The sequence below is a fragment of the Pieris rapae genome, chromosome 9 (assembly GCF_905147795.1).
Source record: "Pieris rapae chromosome 9, ilPieRapa1.1, whole genome shotgun sequence".
Classification (NCBI taxonomy): Eukaryota; Metazoa; Arthropoda; class Insecta; order Lepidoptera; family Pieridae; genus Pieris; species Pieris rapae.
Genome location: NC_059517.1, coordinates 5,151,908 through 5,164,322, shown reverse-complemented (window position 1 = coordinate 5,164,322; position 12,415 = coordinate 5,151,908). Strand labels below are relative to the sequence as shown.

General features: G+C 28.7%; 1 protein-coding gene across 1 annotated transcript in view; it reads right to left on the bottom strand.

Moving 5' to 3' along the window:
• The window catches only part of LOC111002772 (dnaJ homolog subfamily C member 10), a 45,842-nt gene extending 33,816 nt beyond the window's left edge, over positions 1-12,026 (bottom strand). The window contains exon 1 of the mRNA XM_022272985.2: positions 11,710-12,026. Coding sequence (XP_022128677.2) covers positions 11,710-11,872 — 163 coding nt within the window. The 5' untranslated portion in view covers positions 11,873-12,026. The remainder of the gene's footprint in view (positions 1-11,709) is intronic.
• Positions 12,027-12,415: the final 389 nt, after the last annotated feature.

Below are 12,415 nucleotides of genomic sequence, written 5' to 3'. Positions count from 1 at the left end.
AAGAACTCTTGGCATGGTAATTGAATTGTGAATATTATGTGACACATTGAGCCTAATGTGAAACTGCCTATACCTGTAATAAAAGTTTGTTTAAACTTTGTTCTGCAGGCTCTTAAATCTTAATGTGGTTTAAGTTTCAATTTTTGTTTGTTTATTACTGTTATTTTTATCTTTTTAGTTTCAGTTATTATTTATATTATTAGTTATTATTAGTAATTGGATTTACCATCGATACCAACTCCGGGGAAATAAATACAGATAACACAACATTTTCTGCAGCTGTAATACTTTTTGACATTTAACACCTTTGTCTTCAGTCACCGTGACCACGCACGCTGTAAAGCACGCGAAACGTCGGTTTAAATTTAAAATTATGTAAAAATAATTATAAGTTTAAATATAATAATACATATCTATAATCCGTTAAAAAAGTGTTTTTCTTTAAATCTAGTTAATCTTAGTCGCAGGGCAGTATACCCAATTTGGCTTTGGTATCTTTACCTACCATGAAATAATTGCATATGTAACGATCATGAATTTCAGTCTACGTCGAATATTTACGATACAAAATATTAAAAAAATATACTAGAGACAGTCTCACCTCATAATGCGATAAGTAATTTGTCAATACTTAATGAAGTCACTTCAAAATATGTCTGAATATGTTTGAATAGCGTACGGCGGTAGTGTATTTAAATTATTGGGATAACTGTAGCAATTTCTATGGGCGTTAAGCTCACTTTGATTCATGAAATATACCATTATACACACGGGTAAGTTGTTTTTCAATACATGGTATTGATTGCAAGTTTGTAAATTGATAATGTAATTGTAATAATAAAAATGAATGTAATTTATTAATAAGATAATATAAGATAGAAGCATAAGTTTGCGAATTATATTATTATAATTATATACATATTATTATTGTATTTTAGTATAATTTAAATGCGGCAAAAGCAGTACAAACAAGTGTAAATTTTGTATTTATGCATCCTACAATCTGGAACATTCTATTGTTAAAACACGCAGACGTACGTAGACACAGACTTAGATTGCCCGTACATTTACCCTCTACAATCAAACGAGTTTTACTGAGATATTGTAATTCTTATGCATGTGTTTTTTTATATTGAAAACAAGATTATCGATACAAGTTTTTGGTGGTACGTATTTCCAAGTAATTAATTAACTGGTTTTAAGCAATGCTTTTAAAAGGAATTTTATTTACTCAGAAAAAGTCCATCTATCTAATACAGATTATAGATGATTATTATTCCCGATTTTGTCATGTGTAAAAATGTTTTCTTGTTACATTAATTGTATATCTTTATACCGAAACAATCTTTATACCAAACAAAACAACTAAATTACAGAAGTCCAGGTCCTGACAGTATTCCCAATGTAAACTTAAAAATTGTAAAAAATATCCTTATAAGCTTGATTACCTTATTATTCAACAAGATATTGATGATTCCAATATAATTCTGTTGTATTAGATTCCGACCTCCAAAAATTCAAAATTGGAGCGTTCTCCTCTCTTAAAGGCCGGCAACGCACTCACTAAAAATGGGCTGCGAAGACTGCCTTTTGGACGTCCCGCAGGCTCGTTTACCAAATATATTATATACAAAAAAATAAGATAGACGACCCTTCAGTATTGGCAATTACCGCCCTATAAGTCTTCTACCAAATTTGTACTGTTCGAAATGTGTCTAGAAAAAAGAATATAATAATATTATAATATTTATAATATTTATGGAAAAGCACGAACCTTTAGAACAAGCTGGATTTCGAGCAGGATATTCAACGACTGATCATAAACACACGGTAGATTAAATAGTAGAAAAACATCAAGAGTTTAACCAGCCCCTATAGCTAGCATTCATTGATTTTTTTTATGGAAAAATCCCTGGTTTCACCAGCCGACTGAGGTTTTATCATAAAAACTATTTATGTCTCAAAAGTTAATAGTCATTCAATAATTATCTATTGACAACAGAAACATTAAAATAAGTGTATTGCAACACACATTTGAGATAGGGTAATGCAAAACTTAAAATATTATTTGTTATGTGAATCTTATAATTCAAGTAAGTACACTGTACAACCCGAAGAAACCAAATTCCATAAACTGTTATTAACGTTATTTCTAATTGTTTTTTTAATATTTTCATTTGGCACCTCGTTGAAAATAGAAATTAAACAAACTTTACATTGAAAAGCGAATAACTTAGACTACTGAACAACCTTTAAACACATTTTTTAAAACTAAAAGCTTTTAATGTAAATCGGATAAGTAATTTGTTATTGGTAAATACACTACCTAGTTAAGTATTCTCAAGTAGGTAGGTATTTGCGAAGACATATTTTTACTATACGTCAATTAGAACGTCGCGTTGTGCGTAATAAGAAGTAATTAAGCAAATATTAATCAATTCAAGTGTTGGTACAAGTTCACTGACATTGAATAATTTAATGTTGTTTTGTTATATAGGAAGCTTTTAATGTGTTATTGACAATATTTTTATTAAAATTTTCTTTTAATCTTTTTTTGTTTTATCACGTTGCGATTCGGTGATTTACGACATATACTTTATTATGTATATCGTTCTACTTTAATTGATACTTCATCGTGAATATATATTTCTATATGTTGTGTCGATCTTTAAATTTATTTTCTTATTCTGGACCGATAACACAAGATAAAATTAAAATATAATTTATTCATAGCTAACAAATTATATGCCTTAATCAAAAATAGTCTAAATTTTTAAATATAACAATTAATTGTGTCTAAATTAACATTTTTTGCCAGTTAACAAATAGAAATAAAGTGTAGAAAGTCGTGAAGAGTATCATCAGATCTTGAAGAAATTAATTGTAATAATAATAAAATAATATCATTTAGTATATAAAACAATAATAATTTATTTATTAAAATTAATATATTGACTAATTCAAATGTATACTCGATTCACATCTTCTAGATTTCACGAAATTTTTAAAATTGCGTTAAATGGATTTTAAATCAGTGCTTGCTTCTCTTATCGATGTCTGACACAAAATTCAACGGTCGTCAGACATGTTAGAGTTTGATAACATGTACCATTTACCCATTTAGGTTTTTTAATCAACTCATTTTGAAATCCCTCATTAATTAATGAGATTTCACTAGACAGAACAAAAATGTTAATAGTGCTCAGAATAATTTGGAATTAATTATCATTTTTATAAATATTGCTAATAGTTTTATAACATTAATATGACCTTCACCTTTTTTGGATATATTAATTTATTTAGTTTCAACACACAAATATGCAGTATTAACAATATTCTTAACCTAACCAATAATAATAGTAATAAAAAAATTTAATAATAATTAACCTAATTTAAAAGTTTGAATAACAATAACTTAGGTTATGAAAAACCTCTCATTATACTAGTTGGATGTGAGTCTTCAATAAATGATGACATGCCGTCAATTAGTCTAAGAATGCCGGTTTTTCTTCACCATCGTCTTTCCCAAGTCTTAATTACACTTAATGATACGCAATAAAACAATTATTATTATAAATACATAAAAACGTATATTGTATTCTAATTTTTGTAAACAATAGCGACTGCGTGTCTGATTAACTAAACGTTGTAATTACAACTTACACTGCTAATATTTACTAATATTATTATTGTTTTTTTTCTACTAAGTATTGGTATTATTATATTCTTTATTTTTGTCTGAGGCGCGATCTAGATGCTGTGGTCTCTGGCAGTTTGTGGAACAGTCTGCTCCTTAGTGTAATGTGCCTGCCTTAGAGCCAGGACCAATTACAACCACAGCACACACATATTATCCACTTAAAACGTGCATTAGTCTTTAAAAGAAAAAAAATTGTTATATGTCATTCTTTTTTACTTTTTTGTATTTGATTATTGTTATTTTGTGTGTCTATGTCACACTTCTCTTCACACGGACAACGGTGAGCCGTAACCTTGCTCATAACACATTATAGATATTGGTGAAAACCAGAATACATTTCGTGCTGTAAATTTTGAGTTGGTCACAAACAGAAAAACAGATAGAACGTGGCGGAGGATTTATGTAAAAGTACCTAAGATATGTAACGTTAATTTTTTTTCAGGAATTGTCAAGCTCTACAACTTTTCTCTGGAACTCAATGATATATCCGTACGAATCGTTTTCATTCGACTGTTTTTTTCTTGGACTTACTTTAGTAATCCGATCTTTATAATATTATTTTTATTAATGTAAGGTTAAAATACGGTAATTGTAAGGCAGAAATAGATACAATCCCTCATTCTTATTTCCAATCAAGTTTATTTAGGAAACTCAATATACACTTACGAACGTCAAATATATCCAAAACTTACATTTCACTTATATTATTATGTTATTGAAATGTCTTACTTAAAATTCCGAGTTATTTAGCTTGAATTTTTGCATGTTGACCTTTGCTATGCCAAATATGCATTTGTTACTTCCGATATTTTTATTTCCTGCTTCTTTTTTAAATTTATTATTAGTGTATTATAGGTATTTTTACATGTTTCATAGATTCCTATTTAAAGGTTTAGAGAGAATTGAGAATTATTATGACAATATAAATAAAAGTCAATTCCAAAATATGTTGCTAAGCGCAAAGCTCGAAGACAGCTTGACCAATTCGAGTATATTTTTATTATTATAGGAGGTTTTGTGTATGGATATGTGTGTGTACTTATGTACACGCATTAGAATTGATTTTATTGATAGATACTGCTTTGGCGTAACAAGATAGAAATTATTGCAAAAAAATGTATAATACGTTTGTAGAAAAAACTACACTAATAATAGAAAAAACTAAAATGTTGACTATAGGTAATTTCAGATTGTCAGTTTATTGTAATGGTGTGCGCGCGCATCGTAAATAAATTCATAACTTTTCTCTAACGCGGCAAAAGAAGTATAATTTCAAAAACTATATTTAAGGTCATACCCAATTTCGCAGGGTCTGCTAGTGAATTATATCTAACAAGAAATAGATCTCATTACGTACAATATATATATATATATATATAGTCTTTAGTAAATATATAAGAGCTTCCTGTATTTAATTAAGTATTTAAATGGTTATGCAATTTGCATTTTGATCTTTTGACTTTCAATAAACCATGTACTATTATTTATATACTGTATTAATTATGTTTTTATTATTAAACAAATTTTTATTATGAAACATACAACATCAATATATCGTTCATGAAGACTTTTAACAACATTTTTCAATTAACAACTAGTTTTGTTAAAACTGAAAAATAATAGTAATTGGAAAATATATAATTCTCATAACTGACCTGACATGATATTGATATGAAATTGCACCTTGCAACAGTGCCAATTTTTTTCATATTAGTCCACATAAAATAATGAACTACATTTAGTAGATCAATACCGAATAGACTCGCTTGAGGTTTAGTATAAATAATGAAAACACATCAATTTTCAATGTTTCTCATTGGAGGGGATGAAACAAAACTTCTTCAGTACAATTTAGCACTTCTTTACATGTTCTTAGAAACAAACCAGCTATTTTGTGCATCGGTAGGTAGGTATGACTCTCGACTGTTATTTCTAAAATAAATTTAAGATGTTCTAAATAAATAGCAAATAGAAAGAATTTGTCTAGTGGCTTAAGTGGGCGACCCTCAGCCCTGATGTCGTGCGCATAGAGGTCTATTTACCTATTTAAATGATCACGAAATAGATAAAGAAATCTAAGGCCAAGACCAAGGTTTTTTATCTGAATAAATAGGCAATTGATGCTGTTTCTACTTTAAATACCGCGCCTCTCATATACTGTTATTTTCTCGCTATGCAGGATACATTGTAGCCGGTATGTCTTTACCTAAATCATAACGTATATTAAATATTTTCAAAATACGTGACATATAAAAGCCAATTAAGACGTTCCTTTAGCAAAGTCTATGAACAAGATCAGTGTGTATATATCAACTTCTTATATTAGCTTATTGTACTTAAAAACAATTCTAAGTTAACTTATGTTTTAGAGTACATAAAACTATGTAAATATTATGATAGCAGTTCCCGAACTATAATAGCTCTTTCATAATAATATAGATTACAACTACTAAAGGTTAAACCACATATAAAATATTATATGATACATAATATTTTGTGACACGAATGTTTTATACAGTGATAACACAATTATTGTGCAACGCAGATTAGGATTTTGTAAACATTATTTAAATATTTAATAACAAAATGTACTCAATTATAATATTTAAAGTTTAATGATAACGAAAGAAGATTCTCGAAGATTGGAAAATAAATAAATTAGAATCAGTCTAAAATTTCTTATTTGCGTTGTACTTAAATACCATTTATTATCCGTTTCAAATTATCCATAATTGTCATTTGTCACATGCAATTAAATCTTGTTATTAAATGACATTCATTAAAAAAATTGCTTAATTGTCTTAAAAGTAGATTTAATTAAAACGTGGGTAGTTTAGAATTCTTAAACCTTCTCAAAGAATCCCCGGCTCTTGCACTTTAAATGTATTTGTAGCCGCTTTATGCAGGGGATGATGATGCACGGGACTTTATACGGAATTACTTTTTTAATAATGAATTATCATACAACGAATTGGTTGCATTCAATGTCAGCAATCATCCCTAATGTTGCCAAGCTGTATTCGTTCCCGTCTCTGGCCAGCGCTCGACTTATTTGGCTTGACTTTTTTCTTTACGAAAGTAAGCTAATCTCCGAAATGACACACTATGTAAAATAACGGATGGTAAATATTAATAAATAAAATCGGTAGAGTAACGCAAAAATCCCATACTAATGTGGTTGTGATGACCAACCATATTAGTATGGGATTTTAATTACAATATCTGGCTCAGAATATTATTACCTTTATAATACATTTTCCTTAAGATAACCGGAAATAAATACGGAAGGTCTTTGAAATATGTATTGAGGTCTTCATAATAACATGTCATATATTCAATTTCATACGATATAAGTAATATTATATATTTATGGGATGTTCATCATTATCTGTGTTTTGAGTTAGGCCAAATTTTAAAAAGTAATATATCAGTGGAGTAGGAAAGGGGGGCAGGAGCTGGGTCGGTCTCTCAACTTTAATAACAATGTGCTAACAAAAAAACTAAATCTCTTAGCATGAAAATTTACTTATCAGGGATTCCTCCACTAGCACTAACTCAGCACTATGTAGAATTCGGGGATTCCCATAAAATATCCTGACGCTATCGTGAGGGATTCCCCGTCCCATACCCGCGATCTTTTAATAAATGATCCATGTCCTTTATCATATAAAATTCATACACCACCAACTTCCGCACCGGGTGCCAAGGTAACTACGCCACTGAATATATATTCCATTGTAGTCAGGTAAAAGTGTGCTTTAATTAAAAAAAAGCTAGATCTAAAATTATTTTGTAGATTTTAATAAAGTTTAGAAAAGTTCTGAGTATCAGTTGAAATAATAGTTAAGCTAGGTAAAGATTCCACAATAATCAATGAAATAAGCTTGGTTAAGCGTGGAATACTTTTTAATCTGATAGATCCATTAAATATTGTGTTTCTTTCTAGCAACGAAGTGTGAATAAATAAAAATAAAATAAATAACGTATAAATATAATTTATAAACTGTCAGCTTTGAACCAATACCAATACCTATTTATATAACTGTATTTCTACCGTTAGCAAATCAATCTTTTCAAAGTGCTATGGGCGCTACTAGGTTAACAAATATACGATATTGTTCATGCTCCTGTAATTGTCTATATTTTTTATGTCCTTATTTAACCACCACTTATAACTTAAAACTCCAAAGATAATTGTTAATTGCGCATTAATATACCATTATATGGCTAATTAAATTTGTTTTGGATAAAAATTAGGGCTAGTATTATTATATATACGTTAATAAAATTTATTTTTAATATGACTGTAAGAAATAAAGTATTTCGTCTCGAAACTTGCGTACGGTCCGACGCTCTTTGCGTGTATTGGAATTGAACAGAAGCGGGTATTGTTAGAATATTATATTATGTGTAAACAATAGGAATTTATTGAAAATTTATGCGTTTGTGTTACTGCAATTCTCACACTGATAGGCAGATAACTATCGAAGAGTTTATGCAAATATTTTGCTCCAGTCTTTATCCTATATGATATTATTTTACCTATGTATAAATACTAATGTGTTTAGACCTTAAAAATAAATATTAAATTCTGCAATATCATCTAGTTCTCAACAAGTTTCAAGTTACATTCGTAAACATTTATTTTAACTGTGAGATTGCAATCGCAGAAGTTTTACTAGTAGGACAAGAAACATGAGTATTCGTCATAAATAGTTGTTAGCTGTTATGGTAAAACTTGTTTTGAACGCGCTTCGCACTTGCGAATCTAGTCCATGACAAAACTGACATTGCTGTAAGGCCGTTCCTATTTTGAAAGTGGACATTATGGCAAGATAAAGTGTAACTAACAATATTTTGCATTTCATATCCATCATCAGTTCATCGTTGTTTTTTAAGTCATAGACACAAATCGAGTATACCAAATTATTAGGAAACATAATTTTCCTAAACTATAGAGTTGCCATGAACCTGTCCTCGACAACAACGCATTTAAATTAATTAATCATCTGAGATGTAAATCCGATGGAGAATTACGAATATATAAATGGAACACTAGTGTAATTTGTTTCTACTTAATTATTTTATTTGTATTTAAGCTAAGAGTAAAATTTTAAATTTTATTATTTTATTATTTAAGGACCAAATGAAAACTAATTTATATTTAATTAATTTCTATATACTATCGTTTTTATATCGATTCTTAATGACTTGGTATATATTGGATATTTTGAAGGATACGGTCAAGCCTGGATAGATTGAGAGACCAATGAAAACATCCTGTATTGTGTATCCTGTAGCGTGTCACAAAGGGTAGAATGTTCTTTGTATTTGCGAGGTTGAACTTGACTTGAGGTTTAATCTAGTGGCTAACGTCGCTAATTTAGTTGCCTGAGTGAGAATCGACTCTCACATATTGCGATTAGCGAATATTCGAATACACAATGTAAACTGTTTTTGCATTTATTTATAAGACTGTATAACATGCCGGTGTTAAATATATGTAGTGTACAAATCGATAATTGACGATAAAACATTTGTTTATTGTTAGAAACTTTAAAGTGACGATTTGCTGAATTCATATTATCAATTATGGATTAGATTTACGATTATTTATAAAGATAAGATTTGAATTCGACAAACGACGTTTGAGTCCAAACCAACAATTACAAAATTGTTTTGTTATAGCCAAGCTTTACCAGAACTTATTTATTTAAGTGTTAAATATGAAGGTGATAAGATATTATATTATTTTGCTTCAGGATCTACAAAATATACGACCAAGTGAGAGTGGAGGTTGCAATAAAGTAGGGTTCATTGAACTTTGGCGATCAGAAAAAAGCTATTCAGCGATATAGTCCATATTTTTAGACGACTTATATTTGATGTTTTTGATAATATTGTGCTTTAATATAACATGTGATACAAACCGTACTAAGACACATACAAACAAAGACAAATATTTCTTGCGAAAATAAATAAAAAACGTTCACTTCGTCTGGATTTTTTAAAACAATTATATATTTTGAACTTATTTTTACATAATACCTGCTTTCAAAATATACGACAATTCTACTCTTGTGAATGCAGTTAAATTGAAAATGTAATTCTTAGACCGAACAATATTAAGTGTGCTCGTAAATGGTGAATCTTTGAGCAAATTAGTGCGCGCTCGCGGCAAAGCAAGCTCTCTTTCACATCTACATCAGTATTTACCTGTAAGGATTTCAAGGTACCAAGTAATAGATCTCTTCCGAGTTGCATATCGCAACAATATAAATTAAAAGTTAAAGTCTTATGAAGTAGGAAGTGTTAAATTGTTTTATTTTACTTGATATACTTAATTTACTTGAAATATAAATAATTACCATGAATGTAGTTGACCATGAGAGGTTTTTTATAGAAATATGCTAATTAATTAAACTAAATGCTCGACTAATAATAATTATAATGCGTGAAGAATGTTTCGTCGTTCGTCCGTCATAGGTTAATAATCAATTCATATGTGATAATTTATTTAATCACTCGTGTTAACTACATACGTATATTTAACTGTATACACTATCGGAAATTTATTATATGGACAATAATAATGTATTGACATTATACCTAGTGACTTCATTACCATTGTGAAATATAAAAAGAAAATCAAATACTTTTATTCAAATGATACTTATTGATGGAACAAAAATTGCATGCTATTTAAAAAATTAAGTGGTGGCTACGACATAGCCCTTACTTGCCGTTTTGAAAATACACTTATTATAATACTGGTTCTCTTTTTTTTTTAAATAAAATATTGATAAATACTGGTTCCCAAGGAATCTGTAGCCAGGCTGAAGCCAGCCATCTCGTACCAGGGCCGTTCGATAGTAGTTCATTGTACATCCTTATAAAATTATCCCACATTAATTATTATAATTATCAAACGGTTGGGAACCTTGGAAACATACGATATCTGACTTTACCTAAAATTTCAATTTTAATAGCGATTTTAATGACTCGGATATTTTTATTATTTAAACAGTTTTTGCTGATTTAGGCTTTCATAACATGATATATGTTCTCTATGGTCTCTCTTGCATTTTTATACGCGCTGTATTTATGTGAGCATAAATTTTGCGTGCCGCTATTTTATTTAAAATGATTAACACTCGTTTTTAATGAATAAATTAAAACTAGTGGAATTATATCATAAATTTGAATTTATTTATTGTAAATAATATTATATTTTTGAGTAAAATTAATGATTATTTTATAATAAACATGGTAGATAGGTGGAACCAATAATAATTTGAAACATAACTTGTTTTGTTTGATATTATTGAAACCGACGCTAAATTATAGTTAAGTGAACGAACATATTAAGTTTTCATTGGAGCGTTTATGATTCTAATAATATTTTTATTTTGGAATTCCGATGTTTTAAAGAAATCGGTGAAGTACCACAAACTATTATAAACATTTTGTGAATTTCTCACTAATTATCAATATCATTACAAATTTAACAATCTGTTATCTTAATCACGTTATCGTTTGAGGTTTTTTCGTGATTTTTAAATTTCTTAATTTACTAACTTGTTTTTAACTTTACCGACGATGCATTTTGCGTTATTTCTATAAGATATTAATGTCATATATAATTGTCATATGTCGCTATACCGGTAAAGCAATTTATGTTCATAGTATAGTTTTTTATTTTAATACCTTGTGTATGTATTTAGAAATTCTTCAGTTGACGCTACAAAAGTCTTATTATATTTTTAAGCGTTGGTTTGGTATTTTTCACTGTTTTTACGTATAACTGAATTAATATGGATATAAGTGTCATATATTGAGTTAAATTAAAATGACGATTGGCGTTTGTTTTATGATAATAATTATCAGCAATGTTACGTCTACAAATATCTCAATTTTAATAAAAATTATAATCAACACTAGTGTTATTAATTGATAACTCGATATTATTTGTCATCGAAAATAAATTTAAATAATGAATAAAAACTTACTGTTTCCAATGATTCCCATAGACACATTCATGGAGATGTTCCGAAATTCAATGTCAACATTAGCAGCTGGGGCAATGTTTACATTAAGTGTCCTGCACTCGTAGTGTTCTTTACCCCTCATTTTTTGCCCTAACCCTTGCAATTTTGCTAACGCACTCGCCATTTTGTCCAGGAATTTACTATACCACTGTAATAGATTATAAAAAATCAACTTATTGCATCGCTTGAATTCCTTCAATAATTCACTATGTTACGGAAGAATTATCGCCGTATCACGCGCGCGTATTTCACAACGGGCGATCGAACACTACGCAGGAGTTGTGTTGCGGCAATGAATATTTTACCTGATAGGAACAATTTGTTTGAATATTTTTTATAATCGCTCTTATGTAGAATTTATTATTTTTTCTTTTATTGGACATATATACTCAAATTTAATTTAATTAAAATAATATGAATAAAGTATGAAAATATGGAAAAGTATTGTTGATTGCCAATTTCTTTAAATGTATTTTTATATATTATATATTAAGATCGATTTATCAACATTATATTGCATATTCAGTCATACGTGTTGCGTATTAAACAGTCATTTTTTTTTAAATTAAAATAGTTTTACATTGCAAATAAATACATATATTGACTCGACACAATTATCTATTTTACCTTTTATTACAAGATTACCTAGTATCTAATATACAGAAAT